This window comes from Lagenorhynchus albirostris, chromosome 2, assembly GCF_949774975.1.
Source record: "Lagenorhynchus albirostris chromosome 2, mLagAlb1.1, whole genome shotgun sequence".
NCBI lineage: Eukaryota > Metazoa > Chordata > Mammalia > Artiodactyla > Delphinidae > Lagenorhynchus > Lagenorhynchus albirostris.
Genome location: NC_083096.1, coordinates 110,249,524 through 110,269,927, shown reverse-complemented (window position 1 = coordinate 110,269,927; position 20,404 = coordinate 110,249,524). Strand labels below are relative to the sequence as shown.

Below are 20,404 nucleotides of genomic sequence, written 5' to 3'. Positions count from 1 at the left end.
GGCCATAAGTAAATAAATAAAAATAAATACATACATACATACAAACATCTAGATATGTTTTCAAGGTGCATAATCCGCACTGCTTAAATAGGACACATATATTACAAATTGATTTAAATAATTGATAAACTTGATTTAAAAAATCTTGAGACAGAGCTCTCAAGATGTACCTCCCAAATGAATTTCAATTATTGTTTCAAATTCTGTAGGAAAAAGTTTTAAAATTATAATCTGTTAGTTATCAAATAATTTTCAGTCTTAAATACTTAAGTGCCTACTCCATGTCTGTGTGTCACTACAATTTTGGACACTAGTGATACAAAGTGATACAAAAGTGAATAAAATCAACACAGTGCCCTCCTGAAGCTTACAATCTAACAGGATAAGACAAAATAGGAAATACATCAGGTGGTGATGGAGAAGATGGCCAAAGGGGATAGGTTAAGGGCAGGGGTGATGGTTGTTGCCATGTTGTATAGACATGATGGTAAGGGCAAGCCTTTCTAATAGGATCAAATTCGAAAAGACCTCAAGGAAGTGACAGTTCCCAGTTTTTTTTTGGAGGGAAAGCATTTCAGGCAGAGGCAACAAGTGCAGAATCTGAGGTTACGGGGGTGCTAGGGAGACCAGTTAGGGAGCTGTGGCCATAGGACAGGCAAAAGGTGTTATGACTTAAATAATGATAGCATAGCAGGGGAGGTTCAGAATCTAACCAATATTGCATGTCATATTGGCTCTGGAGTATGAGAGAAAGATGAGTCAAGGATGACTGTGAGGTTTTGGCTTGAGCCATTTACTAAGAAGGGAAAAATTTCAGGATGAACAGGCTCTTTAATGTGACTTTTTATATTACATCTGTATCTGTTAGAGGTACATTTTGAAATATTTATGTATAAACTATATCATGTCTGAGAATTGCTTTAAAATATTTTAGAAGAAATAAAGATGGGTAGTTGAAACAGCATTGGCAGAAGGTTGATACTTGCCGATGCTGGGTTATGGGTTCATGAGGTTTTATTATACTATTATACTTTTGTTTATGTTTGACATTTTCCACAATTTTTTTAATAAGTTTATTTGTTTTATTTTATTTTTGGCTGCATTGGGTCTTCGTTGCTGCGCCCGGGCTTTCTCTAGTTGCGGCAAGCAGGGGCTTCTCATTGCGGTGGCTTCTCTTGTTGCGGAGCATGGACTCTAGGCGCGCAGGCTTCAGTAGTTGTGGCACGCGGGCTCCGTAGTTGTGGCTCACAGGCAGTAGTTGTGGCGCACAGGCTTAATTGCTCTGCGGCATGTGGGATCTTCCCAGACCAAGGCTTGAACCCATGTCCCCTGCATTGACAGGCAGATTCTTAACCACTGTGGCACCAGGGAAGTCCCCACAATTCTTTAAAACAAAATATGTAAGGAAAAAAAGGATGGTTCCAAAATGTAATGTGAAATTTGGAATGCTGTGTGGTAATTTTCAACAGAACACCACTTTCTCATCTCTGTATTTAGTCGATAACTGAGTTCCTACTCTAAATTGAGTTGACATCAGTGTAGTGCCAAAGTGCCAAGTTTCATGCTAAGAATAGTGTAAGAGCTATGCCAGTTACTCATTATAAGCAATAAAAACAGTAGGAATGGAATTTAGCTTTGATGTTTCTAAATAATTCTATTCAAATCAAATTATACCTTAAGGAATAGGCCACTCTGGTTAGACAGCTGCTATACATTTTTTTCATTTTACTTAAAAATTAAACATGTTCCCTGTTTTAAAAAAAAGTAAAATCAAACTACTAAATCATATAAAAGTGTCCCATTACTCCACTCTCAGTCTTCTAAAATGTGTTTATATACCTCAGTACTTTAAAAAGAATATTAAGGTAAAATGTATAAATGAATAGGAGTATTCATTCCCTAACAATCCATTTGGGTGTTTTCGTTGTTCGTGATGCCTTCAGTAGAACACAAAAGGATCAGGTAATATATCCTTGATAAATTGTTGACTTTATTAATGTCTTAAAAACCATTCAAATCCTACCTTTTCAGTCCTGATTCCTTAATTGAGAATTAAATACTCCCTTCCAGCCTTGTCTTTTCTCTTACTCATATATAAATACTGTATTCCTATCAAATTATTTTTTAATTTCAAAAATATCTTGTACTTTTCTAACTCTAGATTTTTGTTCAAACAGTTAAACTCATCTTGAATGCTCTCTGCTCCCTTTCTGTGGCCTTTCCTTACCTCGAGATATAACTTCAAGTCCATCTCAGATCACAGAATCTTGATGTGAATTCCTATGTCAATTCCTGTGTCATTTCTCAATTTTGTATGATCATGTGGCATTTTTCTTGTAATGAATTATTATGTAAGGTCTCTTAGAACTCTGAAATTCTGTCACTCTGTGGCTTTCGCATCATTAATAAGATTGTATGTCTAAAGGAATCAACTCTTTTTTAATAAATTTATTATTTATTTATTTATTTATGGCTGTTTTGGGTCTTTGTCGCTGCGCGTGGGCTTCCTCTAGTTGCAGCGAGTGGGAGCTACTCTTCCTTGCAGTGCACAGGCTTCTCACTGCGGTGGCTTCTCTTGTTGTGGAGCACGGGCTCTCGGCACATGGGCTTCAGTAGTTGTGGCCTGTGGGCTCTAGAGCACAGGCTCAGAAGTTGTGGCGCACAGCTTAGTTGCTACAAGGCACGTGAGATCTTCCCAGACCAGGGCTCGAACCCATGTCCCCTGCATTGGCAGGCGGATTCTCTACCACTGTGGCACCAGGGAAGTCCCCAACTCTCTTTCTTATTCCCCTCTCACAATATCCAATATGGTTTTCTGTTTGGTTTTTCTTTTAATTTTTATGTCATTTTAGCCAAGAAAGTAGTATCCGTATGCAAAGTTTACTCTTTGAATCATTTAGCGTGTTAAATAATTATTTTTATTAGTATTTTTCTGACATTATATCTGCTGACCTTGAAGTTGATTAATGCTAGTCTGAAACAGACTCATTAATTGAACCTATATTTATTGAGTACCTCCTAGGTGCTTGGTATTGAAGGATACAAAAATGAATGAGAGCCAGTTGCTGCCCTCAAGGACTTCATAATCTACTCTCAATTTATCATAATTAAATATTCTTTGTAGTAAGTAGCCATTTTGTGAATTACTGTTCTTCATTTGATAAATCTTTCAAGTGGGTGCATTTTTAATTCAGAATTGATATTGAAGCAAAACTTTGCTCACCATTGTTAAAATGATATATAGTCTCTAAAAAAATATTTTCAAACTAAATTACTGGGGGAAGGGGGTTCATTTTAATTTTCTAACATTTTCTTTGAACTGACTACTAAAGTTACACTATGAACTTCATGAACACCAGCTATTTTCTGAGGGGGAACAGGTCTTTAAACTTTAGTTGCAGGTTTGGCCTTTATTTCCCATTTAATTTAACAAGCACAATAGTGTATCTAAGCTGGAGATGTAAAGATGAATTATGATGCTGGCCTCCACCAGCTCCTGTCGGATCCTGTCTGGATGCAATTCCACTCACTCTCAGGTCCTCCTGAAATTCCATTTCTTTTATAGAATTTAAATTGCAGTAACTTCACCATGTCTCTGAAATTCTAATAAATATATCCCATTCAAAGGCCATACATTTTCTCATTCTGTAAAAACTCTTCACCTTTACCCAAAACTGTGTTCACATCCTTTGGTGCCGTTGGCATTAATTTAGTAAACAACTAGATAGAACATGTTTTGTTAACCTGATATTAAAATAATTGTGTATGAGCTTAGAACAGTAGTTCTCAGTCTTAGCTACACTTAAAATTACCCAAGGAATCTTTACAGCTTGCACCTCAGTCCAGTTAAATTAGAATCCTTGGAATTGGATTCAGCATCAATATTTTTGAAAGCTCCCCCAATTCCAAAGAGCAGCCAAAATTGAGAACCAGTTGAGGAGAATCTACTTTACAGTTTACTAATATATTCAGAGTTTGTGTTATACGTTTGCCCCAAAGAAGTTTAGAATACTTTTAAACTATTACTTTACCCAATCAAAGAATTGATGGTTAGAGTTTATATTAAATAGATGTCTTTGATCACACAGACTTTTTACTTGTAGTCCTTTATTCTCTCTGGTAAATCAGGGCATGGAATCCAGGCTTCTTATTTCATACTGTAGCCTGCATGTCTGTCCTGTAGTAAAGGAAGGATTGCAGGGCCTGGCATAATGTGGCTGACTCAAAGACAATCTTTTTCTTAAAGCAATGTTTAGAGAAAATATATAAAGAGTGGATTAACCTTTCTTTTCTCAGGTCATTTTACTGGGTTACTAATGAAATATTATGAAAGAATAGTACATCAAATTACACTTTAGAGAACATTGGGTTTGGATTTCTATGACTTTTTTGCATTCTGACATTCATCGTAGCTTGTTTTCACAGAAGTTTTTAATTATTAAATGGTAGTGCTATACATGCATTAAAATACATGCTTAAGGACTTCCCTGGTGGCGCAGTGGTTGAGAGTCCGCCTGCCGATGCAGGGGACGTGGGTTTGTGCCCTGGTCTGGGAAGATCCCACATGCCGCGGAGCAGCTAGGCCCGTGAGCCGTGGCCGCTGAGCCTGCGCGTCTGGAGCCTGTGCTCCACAGCCGGAGAGGCCACAACAGTGAGAGGCCCGCGTACCGCAAAAAGAAAAAAAATATATGTATATATATGCTTAAAATCAAATGTAGTTTATAATGAACAACTATCAGCACTAATTGACTACAAAGTCAGTAATGATTTTGGGCTTAAAGATGTTGAAAACTAAAATTTTTAGGGTAAAATTTAAAATTTTTGGCAATTAGGAAAGGGGTCTTTTTTTTTAAAGAAAGAATAAGTCTTTTGTTCTTCTGACAAAGATATCATAATTTTATGTTTGTGTTTAAGCAATATTGTTAAGATCATAAAATCCTTGAGGGCAAGAACCATGTCATATGCTAAATATATATCTCACATGCAGTTGAAGAAAAAGTATGTATTCTCCACAAATATCTTTGATTAATACTTCTCCTTAATTTAGTTGATATAACTCATCATTTCTGTAGTTGATGTATGCTTAAAAATGTTTTAGAGGAAGATTTATGCATTAAGTGTTGTACTAGTTTGTTAACCTAATATATCATACCTTGTGATTAACAATGGAAAAAATTTTTAAATCCCCATAGTGATAAAATCATGGGAAATATATCTTTTACAATTACACATTGAAATAATAAAATTTAAATATATGATTTCAACTTAAATATATAACATTAGCAATGTTCTTATGTCCCCTCCCACCCTTTTATTGTTTATTTTAGATAGGATTGAAGTTATTATCCTTAATTTGATGATGATTGAATATCAGGTAGGAAGCAGAGGTGGGCTATAGGATACAGCTCACCAGAGTGCTATGAACAAAGAAAGAGGGACAGAGAAGCACAAGGTGTGTTTAGGTAATGGTGATAGAAAATATTAATTGCTTGAAATCAGCAAGTATTCTACTGGAAGGGTAGCATAGTATATAATAAGACTATGATTCAAACAGATACAAGATTGAATCCCAGCACTGACATCTTAGGGCAATTTTAAACCATCCTGAGCCTCAATTTCTTCATCACTAAATTTATGATTCTTACCTGTATAACAAGATGTTTTTGAGTACATGATACAAAATGCACAGCAATTGTTTTTTACTCTCAGAAAATGCAAGTAAACATCAGAATTTATTACTGGTACTTAAATAAATTGCTCATGTGGTTCTTCCCACAGAACTGCTATTTTCTGAACAGGCTTTCTATAATCAAACTATCTCACTCATACTTAAGGGTTCCATAAATTCACTCAGTTAATCATTCAGTCACTGGATCAAGAAACAATAGGACCATCTGTGTTGGTCCTCTGTCCACCATCTTTTTATCTTTGTATCCTTATTGTCAAATTACTTGTTTGTTGTCTGTCTTCTCCATTAATATGTAAGCTTCCTTAGAGCAGAAACCTTGTCTGTTTTTTGGCTTCTGAAATCCATGTGCTTAGAATAATGCCTAGCACATATGTAGGTGCTTAATAAATATTTGTTGAAGTAATGAATGGAATGAACAAACAAAATAGATGCTTACTAAGGAGCTAAGTGGAGAATTTTTCTCTACTGGTAGATCATCCTTTATAGATAATATTCACTTGGGTGAACTACTCGCATTATCTGGGAAATAATCTATTTAACCAAGGGAGGTTAGACTTGGAACCTCTAAAATTCTAATGTATACCTTTGGCAGGTCTACAGCTTAGAATCTTCAGGGATCTGTAAAGAATATCAGCATTCTTTCTTAAGAATTAGATTGCATAGTTACCCAGCTGACCTTGGGGTCAGAGTTTTGATCTTTTTCCCAATGCCTCTCCTATCGTTGGTTACAGTACACTGCAAGTTTACAGGCTTAGGCAATAGCTTTGGAACTACTATTCTCAGTTCCACCCATTGGGTCAGGGTTTGGCTACAGGCCAGTCTTTAAAAGACCTAAAGCTTTACAAAAGCTATTGAAGCTATTTCTAGGCCTTGAATAAAACCTTTAGTGGGGGTGTACCAGAAGTCTAAGAAAAACATTCTAAAAGCTATAAGTGCTAACTGATAATCAATTGAAAGTATTAGACCAAGAAGGATGCTGAAAGAAACAGATAATAAAGTTCAGAAAAATGGAGCTGCAGAAGATATTTTAAAGGTGAACATTCTATTTTGTTATCCAGAAGTAAGTCATGACTAATGAGTATAGAATTAGTGCTAGTGATATACCTGTGTTATGATGGGAAACCACATATTCTAGAGGAAAATTATGCATGATAAACAGCCTGAGTCATTGCTTCTAGTATTTAATTAAAAGTGTCCAGAAGTCTCTATAAAATCTACACAGAAATACTTTTACCTCTTTGTTATTGTATGGGCAATGCTGCCTTTCCTCAAAAACCACTAAGGATAATAAAAACTGATACGTTGTGAGTATATTTAACTACATTTATGATCTTTAAAAGATGCCTCAGTAGTATGAATAGGATATGTTCCAAAAGTTAGTCCATAAATCAATTGCTGGAACATATTTTGAAGAAACAACTTAAATGATAGTTTCCCAGAACATCCCATAAAAGCTTATCTCACTAGGTGTGATTAAAGTGCCAATGATACAAAGCCACATTAAACATAAATAGCCCTTTTTAAATTCAAAATAATAATTATCAGGCACTGAACGAAGTGATTTACATACATACCCTTACTTAATTCTTAAAACACCGTAATATATATATTGTCTCTCTTTTGCGATGGAAGATACCTAAGAAAAAAATATTCAAAAGCTTGCTCAGGTCACACAGTTAGCAGTGCAGTCAGGATTTGAATTCAGATCCAGCTGGCTCAAAATTTTACTCCTTACCACTATGTTATCCTACCTTTATAATGTAAGAAATATTTATATACTTTATATACAGGACAGTATGCTAGATTTTCTATAGCATTCACACCATACATTTCAGCAGAACTAAGGATATGTGTTAACTATGGAATAGGATTATCCTAAGTGCCACAAAAGAGGTATGGATAAATTACCAGAGGGGCAAAAAGGAGCATTCATATACAGTTTACAGACAATTATTTGTATGCCCGGGATTGTTTGGATTTGAGTTTTCTTTTTAATACAGATTCCTAAAATGTGTTGGGGGTATATTTAACTTTTTTTTTTTAACTGTATAATCAATAACAGTTCACAGAAGAAAAGCTTGGCCAGGCAGAGAAGACAGAATTGGATGCTCACTTAGAGAACCTCCTTAGCAAAGCTGAATGTACCAAAATATGGACAGAAAAAATAATGAAACAAACTGAAGTGTTATTGCAGCCAAATCCAAGTAAGAAATTTTTTACCTTTTGTCTCCATTATTGACTAATTTTATTAAAAAGTACTGTTAATAGGTTTTTTTTAATGTTTTTTTAAAAAAGTTTTAATGGCTCTTGGAAAACATTTTTTGGTTATGGCTTTGGGGTCTATAATTATTTTGTGTGTGTACTTTTGGTGAAGAAGAGGGTGATAAACACGTCATTGTATACCCTCTAACAAACTGACAAGTAACATTTTTCAGGCCTCTGTAGAATCCTCTTGAAAACTCAATTTCAGGCAGTGAGTTTGAATTTTAAGAGTTATGAAAGCCTGTGTAGATAAATTAATCTTCCTTTCTCATCCAGGGAAGAATTGTCCCTAGTAATTAAGGAAAAATTATATAGAAACTTAAGTAGTTACCAACTATTTATGTTTATGTTAAGTTTTACATTTTTACATAAATTATTCCGTTTGATTTTCAGACAGCATCATAAAGCTTTTCAGATCACCTAAGTCAATAAGGTGGCAAATAAGGTGCATAATAATTGTTTTAATTGAAACTCACAAGTTAGCATTTTGTTCAGTGTAGCATAGCTAATTAGAAGTGGAACTTGAACTAGAACCAGGTGTGTTGACACCCTGAGTTTTACAGATCAAAACTGAAGGACAAAAACAACAATAACAATGCCTGCTTTCCTTCCCCTTTTCCCCAGTGTTATTGTGACCATGTTGTGAAATGCCATAAACTTACTTTGTTACTAATTTAAAGTTCCAAGCTTTAAACTTTGTTGCTATTACGTAAACCTCAAGCACTGTACAAAATATTAGTAATACTGTGCTATTTTAGTTAAATTGTGGTGACTTTTTAAAATAGTCCTTTTACACTTTGAGTGAGGCCTGTTGTTTTTGGACACTGTGTTATTTCTTATTCATTTAAGGCTACTTAAATAATATACCATGGTATCTTAAAAAAAAAGAAAGAAAGAGAAAAGAAAGTAGTAGACATTTTTCCTCTTGTTTCTTGCTCTATCCATAGTTCCTTAAATAATATAGTCTGTTCTACAACATGTTTTTGTGATTGGCAAATAAGCTCACACTCAACTGGTAAACGGGAATGATGTCAGTAGAAGGGAGTTACAATGGCTCATATAATACAGTTTTACATTAGTGTTTTAAGTCTAAAGTAGTAACAGAATTTTTTGTGTGTTTTATTTATGCTCTCATTATAAAGTTACACAGATTTTGAGTAGTCAGACCTAACCTTCTTTTTCCTGTAAGCCCTGTTACTTTTAGTGCATGATTTTTCAGATCCTAGGATTTTTCAGAAATATACACTGTATTATAGAAGAATTGCCTGCATTTTTTGTTAAGATTTTATGATGACCTTTTAATGCCCTATTGAAATGAAACATTTATTTAAAATATACCAATTTTTTTTAACTGAATGAAATCAACATGGGATTCAACTTTAAATTTTTGACCAAATAGATAGATGGCAAAGATAAGAATCACTCTCACGGTCAGAAAATGAAGTTCTGCAATTTAGTTAATATCTTCTCAGTGGCTATGTTTTGAACTGACTCATTTTGATTTTAACTAATTGAAAGGTTTTTAAATTCCTGCTTAAAAACTCTTCTGATGCTGCACCAGAGTCTACCACAAAAGCGAGTATTGTTCCAACAGCCTGTTTTATGTATGAAAATTAGCACTTTTGCCAACTCCTGAAGTGTTTCTATTACTGGTTCAGCTTATTTTTGAAATTTTCAGTGTACTGTGTGACACTTTCACTTGTGGAGGAGTTATGTGAGGTGCTTAGAAGGAACCCTATTTAACTGAGATTCTTTTTGGATTGTAATTTTATGTTTAATCATTGTTTCTGAAAAGTCTGGAACTTTGACTTTTTTCTTATTTGTCTCTGAAATATCTCACTGTTGGGCAGCAGTGTAAATGTGAATTTCTTAAATATTATGATAACCAAGTGTTTATTCAGATCTTACAGATGTTTTTTCCTTTTCATTTATGCTAATTCCTATTATTGCTTTTAACCTTTTGTATTTTAAACTTATTTTTAATGATGAAATCTTTTGAGTGCTCAGATATTTATATACTTTAAACATAATTAAATAAAATTAAGCCAAGGAATCATATTGCTGATCTCTGTAGACTATTCCAAATCCTATTGTTCCATTCCTTAAACTCCCAGTATTTAGCCTCTAAGAGGGAGATTGAGCATATGAGCAAACTAAATCAAAATAATAGTGGCAGAAGTATGTGACTCTTTGATTTTTCTTAGGTACCTTATATCCGTATTTTTATAGCTGGAAATCCCTGATTTTAAAATTGTGTACATATATTCAAAGTTAAAAATTAGACAGTATATGAATGGGGCAAAGACAACTTCACTAGATATTAAAGGAATACTAACCCTTTCTGGAACTTAAAATCCTATAAAATACTCATAATAGTTTTACTTTATTTTAAATATTTTTGTGCCAAAATATTTTATCAGATTTTTAAAATATAAGTTTCTTAGAGTTATGTAATACTCTTAACATGCAAATGAAAAATTATATATTAAGATATATACTTGAAAGCATACTAATTTCATGTTTATTTTACAAGGTAATAAATGTCTAGTAGGGGAACAAAACAATCTTTTAAATAGCTTAGCTTTTTGAAATCATTGGTAATTTTAAACCTTTTTCCTAGATGCCAGGATAGAAGAATTTGTTTATGAGAAACTGGATAGAAAAGCTCCAAGTCGTATAAACAACCCAGAACTTTTGGGACAATATATGATTGACGCAGGGACTGAGTTTGGCCCTGGAACAGCTTATGGTAAGTGAAAGGCAAAAGGTCTGCTAAGAGATATCTTTACTCTTAGATTTTTACTACTTAGAGACATCATTAACATTTACCTAATATTAGTAGAATCAATTTTAAATTCAATTTTTTTGTCTTAAAATTTTGGATGCAGTGACAAATGTAGGTGACCACTAAATATATACAGTGTAACTTAGTATTTAATATATTTAAGCATATATTCTGAGAATTCACATCTTTTTATGTCTAAATAGGTATTCCCATTGAATCTTGCAGCACCTCTGTTGTACTTTTTGTGATATATTGCAGTCTCTGTTTATATATGTCTCTACTAGTTGATTTTTCTTTTGTAAGCTTTCTTGAGGATTTATTTCTATAATAAAGTACCTGGCACATACTAAGTATTTGAACTAGTGCTTTTATTACCCAAGTAATGTCAGTACCACAAAAATGTTAACAATGGTTATCTCTCGATGTTTGGATGACATTTTATTTCTATTTTCCTCATATACTTTAAATTTTCTATTACGTTTCACAGTTATGCCAGCTTTTTTTAGTTGCTGTAGTGACTTTTTTAATGTGTAACTCTGAAGCTCAGTTATATATGATTACCCCTCAAATCTAATTTTCTCAGAACATAAGACCATTTCAGATTTCTATAGCTTTTTTCCTGTTTTTCATGGCTAATAATTCTTTTTATTAAGACTTCTGCAAGAAATTTGTCCTTATTTAGATATGAAATGATAGGTAAATTAAGTGATTTTCTACGTATATAGTTCTGATTTATGAATTGGCACATAAATTCTGGGACTAAATTAACTTAGTTTTAGTAGTATTTATGTCAGATGGAAATAACCTAAGTACTGTGTAACGAATGCTATTAATCCATTAACTGGCTTATAGCTGTACAACTTTGAAACTATTACATTGTGTTCTTCAAAATATAATTCTTTCAGAAGTCTGAAAATGCTTAAAATTTCTATACTTTGACTTCTAAATTTTAACTGTAAATTTTACAAAAACTTTATATATCGATCAGATTTGTTATTGCCTTCTTGTGCCAGACTCAGTTAGATGCTGGGGTCATAAAGGTACGTGAAAACCCAGCCCTTTCCTTCACCAAGCTGAAGACCTAGTGGAGCATGAACATTCAGAAAGCTTCTAAATTTTTTCCTTTTTAACCTGCTTAATCTGTTTGCACTTCTAATAATTCCATTGAATGTACCCTGATTATTTGAATTGGGCTTTGTGAATCTATTTATTAATAATTGATAATAGTATTAGTAATAGATGATTAGTATTAGTAATAAATTAGTATTAGTAATTGAATATTTCAGGAATTGGGCTAAACACTGTACAATATATGTATTGGTAAATCCTCACTTATATCCTACTTGTAAATTCTATTATCTCTGTGTAAAGACAGGGAAACTGAGTCTTAGAGAGGTTACATAGTTCATCCACAGCTAGTAATTCAAATGTAAATCTGTATCCAGAAACTGAGCTCTTAACTACATTATATTATTACCTTCTTTATCAATCAGATCTAATTTTATCTGAGAATGAAGGAATTAAGATCCACAGAACTAAAGCTTATTAGAGGTAGAACTGGAAGTAGAACCAATCTTGTGGTTCTCTTTCTTTTTCTCTATTTTCTACTGAATTTGTCCTATTTAAATATTAGGGTATATGTGCTGCAAAACATAGGTTTTTTTTTTTTTAACTTAAGATACAAATATATACTCTTATTTATAGACACGAGGTAAGTGTATAAATACAGAAACAAAAGAATTTTGACTTTATCTACTTATTAAAATATTTTAAGAATTATACTTTTATAAATATATCTACACTATTTGAGCTGTGACCATAAGTATTTCTTAGTGTATCTGTCCTCTTTTGTCCCATTGGTAGAGTTGGTACAATAAACTATGCTATGATAAGGAGTTCACCTTTGTCATTTTCATTTTGATATTTATAATCTTAAATTTACTTTCAAAATAAAACTACCTTAACTACAGTTAATTTTATTTGATTTTTACTTAAGTAAACAAGTAACAACTGACTTTAAGGCAGATCAAATGCTGATTTATCTTAACATGATTTTCTGACATTACCAGACAATGGTAAAAAAAAAAAAAAAAAAAAAAAACCAAACTTTTTTCCTTTGCAGGTAATGCCCTTATTAAATGTGGAGAAACACAAAAACGAATTGGAACAGCAGACAGAGAGCTGATTCAAACATCAGCCTTAAATTTTCTCACTCCTTTAAGAAACTTTATAGAAGGAGATTACAAAACAATTGCTGTGAGTTGGAAAATGTTCATTTTTTTAGTAAAATAATTTAGGTATATACTTAGTTTTTAATGAATAATTTGCCCTCTTAATGACTTTGTAGATGTAGCAGATTAGAAAAATTAAATAATCTAGTTAGATGCATATTCCAGCAGAACACAAAACTAACCAAAATAAAGGACTATTAATGATACGGACTCCACTTTTGTGTCCCTGTAGTGTTATTGAGGTGTCTTTACATCCATTCTTGTTCGTTACCAGCACTAAAATCTATAGAGAAGTTCCTGGAATGATTATTAAAATACGGCACAATTTATCACCACAGTATAGCCATATAGCTGTTCATTTAAACTGGGAGCCAGAAGCCCAATTACTGGAAGCTATATTCCTGGCTATTAGCCTTTCTGTCTTTTTGTATCTTCTTTTCACACAGCTGTGTTTTATTGCTGAAATAAAGAAAAAAATTTCACTTTCCCAAACCTAATCTGTTAATCTATTATTTTTTTGGTTTAATTTGTTTTTTAAGTGATGGAGAGTGGAGTTCGAGGTGAATATCTTTTTCCTAAGATTCTTGCAAGACTGCTCTTTATTGTAAATACTACTTCAAACTTAATTTGAAGATTTCTTATTACAAAATATTATTGAAACTCAATATGTTTACAATGAATTTGTGAATAAAAAGTGTTTGGCCTGAGACAAAGGAAAAACCACAAAGCTGAAATACAATTGAAAAGATATTAGATTGTCAATAGGACGATATTTAATATATGAATTCTAAGAACTAATAAAGCAAACAGTGAATTCTTATAAACTTACCTGTTATAAAGAAGCTTGATGTTCCCGTGAGGAATTCTAAGATATCGTACTAATTCTAAGATATCATACTAATGTTTGTTCATTATTCATTCTATAAATTTGAAATTCTGTTTTCGTAGTAATAGAGTTGCTTTTGTTGCTGTGGCACAGAGTTTCAAGGAGCTTTGCCCTGGGCCCTCTACCTTCTTCACCATAGGCACCTAGATTATCTGTTGAATAATTCTTTGTTGTGGGAGCTATACTGCATTATAAGATGTGTAGCAGCGTCCCTGGCTTCTACCCAGTAGATGCTAGTAACATCCCTACCCCAATTGTGACAACAAAGAAGATATTGCCAAATGTTCCCTGGAAGGGCAAAATCACAGAATATTAAAACTAATATTCTTTTGTTTCTGCCATCACCTGCCATCTTTCCCAGATATCTAGAATGTCTCTATCATTTTAAAATTGGAAATAGTGAGAAAATGGAGTCAGATACCTGAATCGTCACTTTATAGCCAATTTTGTAATCATAGATCTTTATCAGATGATTCATATATTTAATGGAGAATAATACCTTAAATGTGTATGCTCTTACTGGATTTTTAGCATCATTAGGCTTTTTTTTTCTTTCCTATATTTATAGAAAGAAAGGAAACTATTACAAAATAAGAGACTGGATTTGGATGCTGCAAAAACCAGACTAAAAAAGGCAAAAGCTGCAGAAACTAGAGCATCAGTAAGTAGTGTTTTTTTTAATAGAAGAGTATTTGAGGTTAATAACTTTAAGACTTGTAAAAGGTTTCACTCATATAACATGCAAGCTGTAATCTATCATTAAGACTAGAATATGACTTTAGAGTATTGTTTTTGTGTTTTTAAACAAACCTTTCAGAACTTAATACATTCAAATCAGTGAAAAGTAGTCATATCAGGAGGCAATATTCTTATTTTAGTGATATACTTGTTGCTAAAAAACAAAAATTATAAGAGCTCCTAAAGCTGTGTCATATTTTTTGAATAACCTCAGCGGTGATGGAAAATAAGTCTTCTGGAAATAGATTTATTATATTTGAAATAGAAAAACAGATAGTAATTAAGATAAGAATGAATCAAGTTTGAGAATGCTTATGTGTAGCTTAAAAATTAGATGTGACTCCCTTTCCACATGGGACTCAAACTGACCGAAGGAGTTGTCACCAAGAATAGTTCCAAAACTATTCAGATAGCAGCAACATGGAGTCCCAGGTGGCTATTTTGAAGGGGGAGGAAACCTGTTTGGATAAATTAGTTCTGGTATATTTTTTATAAAAATCAATCTCAGAGTAGTCTTTTAAGACTAAGTGGGTATATATTAAATATAGTAGTTCAATGATTTTATATATATGTATATGTGAGGATATATATATATAACTTTAATAACTTTAAAGATTTTATTTATAAGCTTCTGATTTAATCTAATATTTATATAGTTTATATCTCTTTTCCAAAGTTTGAAGAGATTAATCAGCTTGAATTGGAGCACCTTTAAGATAGTACAGTATAAACAAGTATGAATTTATTAGATGAAGCTAACAAGTTCATTCTTGAGCTAAGGGATATGTGTTGTTAAGAGACGTGACATTCCCACTGCCTTCTGTTCCCAACTCACTACCACTACTATCGTCAAGAATCATTGCCTTAGAAGCATATTACCATGGTGCTCGTAGAAGTCTATTGTGGCTCTCTTGTTTTGGGAAAGAAAAGGTTGAGACTTGGTTTAGAGTGAAATTTAAAACTGGTAACTTGGTGTTGGACAGTGTTGTCTTATGAGATTACCCAACACCTTATATGAGCAGAATAAATTATTTTCTTCTAGACAGTTCTCCTTTTGGAGATTCTGTATTAGCAACTGCTGTAGAAGAGCTATCTTTGACAAGACATTAATTTCAAAATCACTGGCTAGTTCACCTCAGAATTTATGATGACATCATCATAAGGAACGGCTTAACTTCCCTAAACAAGCTTTTTGCAGAATTAGAACTTTACAGATGAATACCATAGATGGCAAGAGACTCTAAATTAGGATATTAATTTCTAAGTTGCTAACAATAAACTTATATAGCAAAATATGAATTGGTTTTTAAGATACAAATTTCATAATCAGAAAAAATGTTAAATAAGGATCATTTGGAAATAAATGTTAGAACAGAATATCTTTATTTGAAATGTCTATATGTGCCCAGTGATTATGGAATAAGAATACAAAACTTTCTTTAACAAACACTATTACAGAATAATGATAGTCTACATTTTACTTGGAAAAGTGCCAGAGAGTTCATAAATTTAACAGTATACCAGGTCCTATGTATTCTAAATTATTTTACCACTGCTATTAAAATGTGTAGGAACCAAATATAATAGTAGACAGATTTTGAGAGATAATTCCTTTTGATATATCCAGAAAAGATGTTGACAGATTTTCTGTGCTGTGTATTATTGAGGACAAAATTTTTTCCATGAGAATTTACATTTAAAAATAAAAGTTTATACAAATGAATTTTTCAACAATTACGTTTGTACACAGCTTTTCTAGAATTTATATATTGCATTAAACAAAATTTAACTGTAGCCAAATATTAAAAATATTAGTCTAGACAAAAATTCACATTTCCTGATTTTAGTTGTGTTCTTTCCCTCTAGATAACCAACTTGTTTTTCTTCAAACTTTATAGCAGTAAGTCTGAAATACTTTGGAAAGGAAAAGCCCTCTTAGTTTGTTATCACATAAAGCCTTGAGGCATGCCTATATTTTGTGATTTTTTTTCTCTGTATTTCTCTTCCGTTTACTTGAAGAATACAGAAAAATTGAAACCACTAGGAGTTTGTTTTTCCTTTTTTTTTCTTCTTTGACACATTTCCTGCTCCTAGTTGGTGGCTGAGGAGGTTACTCTAACCTCAGACTTTCTTTGATTTTACTTCTTTGTAAATTTCCTCGGATTGTTTTGTGACTAGTTGTTCCTCTGTAAGTAAGATTTGGGACCTGTACATGTCAGCACTTTTTTAAAAATTTGTTTACTAGTTTCTTGTGACCTGTTTTTAAATTCTAGATTTACTGAATGCTAATTTTGTACAAGGTGCTTTGCTGAGAAGGAGTTCATATATAAATAGTGCAAAATCTCTGCTGCCCTCAGTTTACAATCTGCTATAGTAGATTGAATTTTTTGGTGATTTTGCCATACCAGTAAAATATTTCTGCCTGTATTCAATATTGCTACTTTACTAATCTGTTTTATTAGTTAATGTGTTGAAGAATGGTAAAGCAGCATCAAAGACATTTCTCAAAAATATACCAATTGAGCAGAAAAGAGAAAACCTCCCTGAATATTTTACAATGAATAAAGTACAGCTTTGAAAATAGTATAAAACTTATATCAGAGAAGCAAAAACAAATATAACTTATGCATTTAAGTTATAAGGCACTGACATTTTTAACCTAACTTAGTCTATATAAACTTTTTAAAAAATCATTTTAGAGTGTTGCTAATGGGAAGAAAAAAATCATCTGGTTTCAAAGCTCTCTGATATTGAGAGGTTTAGACGTCTGTTACTTTTGGGTATCCAAACATGATGGAAAATACATTTTCAAGTAACATAACAAGTATGTCCCTCTGCCCACTTAAGCATTTCCACAGCAGTCTATGTCTTTAATCTGCAAACTGAGTGAATTTATAGCACCATCATATAACCTTAACTTAAATGTACATATATTAGAATTTAAAGTTTATTAAAAATACAAGGATTGACATGCCTTTCATATATTTCTTCAGGGTATGCTAAGACCTGTGAGACTGATTGAAAGAGAACATGGTTGAAGGCATCATACATTAATAAAATAGAAATGATCTTTGAATAGGGAAATTGTGGGTAGGCAGAATGGCTTTCATAGGTAAAAATTTAATAAAAATTTAGGAAATTGTGGCAGTTTTTAAAGTGATGCATTTTCCCTAAGTAATTCTAATTTAAAATCAAGCATCAACCATGTTTTTTATCTTTGAAAATTCAGTCTTTTGAAAAAATTGAACAGGTACCATTATATGAAATTCCGTAGCTGGATTTTTTTTTTAAGTAGAAGACCATTTTATCGGTTCTTAATACTTGTTTGTGTGTTCTTTAGTGTGCAGAAGTAACTTGTTTTACTGTGTTCATTGGTATAATGTGTTCTTTGTCTCTTACCTATGCACTTAAGCAACTAAACTCAGCACGCCTTGAAGGAGATAACATTATGGTAAATTTCTCTTACATGCTCAACTTCCTGCATGTAAAATGGCTGAAGGTTTGTTGGCCTACCGTGTTTTCTACATCTTGAATAAAGTGCCTTCTCTTGCTATTATCTACATATAAAGTTTAAAGTAGTTGAAGCCATGCATTCATTAGTCTAACAAAAAATACAGAGAATACTAGCTGAAGAAATATTGGAACTTGAAGAAAAGAAATTGTGTTCTAATTGCCAAATTCAGCTGTGCCAAATTAGAGTCTGAATATATACACAAATACATAAATATTTACATGTATTTATACTACACATAAATATATAGTGCCTTTTATACATAATAAAAGATATTAATTTAGCCGGCACTTCATATTTTCACTGTTGGCAAAAAAAATTAACAAAGTTTACTTAACTTAAAGAAATGTATAAGATGTACAGATTTACTTTGCTTCACAGTACCTTCAGTGTTTACCTTAATTTTCACCCAAATTCAGCATAGAATTAATTTCTTCTGCAATTCCAGGCCAAGACAAACCCCAGTAGTTTAGGTATTTCTGTAGTGTGGAAGCCTGTCCAGTGTTAATTCACTTAGGAGAGTTGCAGAATAGTGATAGCTTTGAATTGGGAATGAGAATTATTCTGTAATATCCTTTGTATATTATTGAGCTTGATTTGAGGATATTTTTGAGATGTTAAGTGTTTTTAATTTTTTAACAAGATAGAAATCTGAACATAGTCCCAAAATTCATAAATGTTAGCCAATAAAGATTTATAGATACAGTGTTTGGTATAATACTCCTGGGTGTATTACTGCCATAGAAGTAGCATAGACTCTGCCGTATAAGTAATAAATAATTGACAGTTTTTATTTGTTAAATCAATTGACTACTTTTATTTCATTAGCACTGAACTAAAAGGAGGGGAAAAAACATGTAATAGAAAAGATTATTGTACAGAATATGTAAAATGCATTTGTTTTTTTAAACTACTATAATTATTGAAGCCCTGGCTAAATTAGAGCTTTCCTTAGATAGCAAGAGAATGCATTCATTTATTTCCATTGTCCTATCTGTATGTAGGTAAATGAGAACTGTGAAACTGTTTCAGTCATTGGTAATTTAGCATATAAATCATATATTTTTTTTAATCTTAGGTAAAAATACCCTAAACAGTTAGCAAGACTTTGTTTCATTTATTAGGCATTTATTTTACTAGTTAGGTCATCTACTTATAGTACGATGTATTTAACTCTGGTAATTTTAAGTTCATTATATCTCAAGTTCATTGTGCCCCCCACCATGGCTAAATCAACATTTAGTGTCCATTTATCCTTGCTTTATTATAACTTACTAAAATTGCAGAATTTTGGACCTAAATGAGAAATTAGAAATCATATACTCTAAACCTCTCATTTTACTGATGAGAATACTAGAACTGAGGCATTAAATATTCCCAGTTTTGGAAAACTGTTATTAAGTTATAGAATTAGTATAAGATTCTAAAATCAATAGTATTGATACATATGAAGGCATACTTTCACAGTATATTAAGCTCTACTGATTTAATTATTACTGTGTTTAATCTGTTAATGTGATTCTGGAAAAAGAGAGTATGCCATGTAAATTAAAATATTTACATTTTTCTATAGTAAGTTGTAGAAAATGTTAAATTCCAACTTTCATGCTCTATATTTTTCTCTAATTTTTAATGCTGGCTAGATTTGGGCAGAGGAAGTGACAAAAGTAAGTAAATCATTAAACTACAGAATTATGAAACAAGAATTTAATTGTCATTTATTCAGTAAATCTTTATTGGACAACAACTATGGGGCCAATCACAGTCTTTGTTACTGTATCTTATAAAATCTGAAAATTATTATGGAAAGCTCAGATCTGTTTGGCTAGTAGTAGTTCCACAGAGTAATAGAACAATGCTGCAGAGATGTGGTTTGCACACACTCTAATAAATACTAGATAGCTGTTACACTAAGTGGTAATCCTTACAACGCCTTGTCAGAAGACAGTTTTTAAATAATACTTGGTTTATTCATATGATAATTACATAAAATATAGTTAATACACTGTCCTATATCTTCAGAGAAGTGAATATATATCATGTCACACAAATGAATTTTCAAGGTAACTGAAGCTTGTTCTCTACAGCACTAAAGCTAATATTTCTGTCATTTTAGTTGAAAATACTTGTAAAAAATTAAATACCGGATAGCATATATTTAACTTCATTACAGTTAGTCATTATTATGAATATCCGTTATTGTACTGTGCAACCGTTGGATCCTTTATTTTTGAAGTATGTTGTCTCCTCCCTCAGTGTCAGACTGTCACTTTGAGAAGCTGCCCATATTACTGCTACTGCC

At 32.3% G+C, this 20,404-nt stretch overlaps 1 protein-coding gene across 3 annotated transcripts in view; it reads left to right on the top strand.

The window, feature by feature from the left end:
- Window positions 1-20,404, top strand: part of SH3GLB1 (SH3 domain containing GRB2 like, endophilin B1) — a 38,720-nt gene that overhangs the window by 1,613 nt on the left and 16,703 nt on the right. The window contains exons 2-6 of one of the 3 annotated variants that reach the window (XM_060139631.1): window positions 7,752-7,893; window positions 10,572-10,700; window positions 12,859-12,992; window positions 14,422-14,514; window positions 19,746-19,769. In XM_060139631.1, the coding sequence (XP_059995614.1) occupies window positions 7,752-7,893; window positions 10,572-10,700; window positions 12,859-12,992; window positions 14,422-14,514; window positions 19,746-19,769 (522 nt within the window). Of the gene's footprint in view, window positions 1-7,751; window positions 7,894-10,571; window positions 10,701-12,858; window positions 12,993-14,421; window positions 14,515-18,003; window positions 18,043-19,745; window positions 19,770-20,404 lie in introns of all 3 variants that reach the window. The other 2 variants (XM_060139630.1, XM_060139632.1) reach the window with 2 other exon arrangements.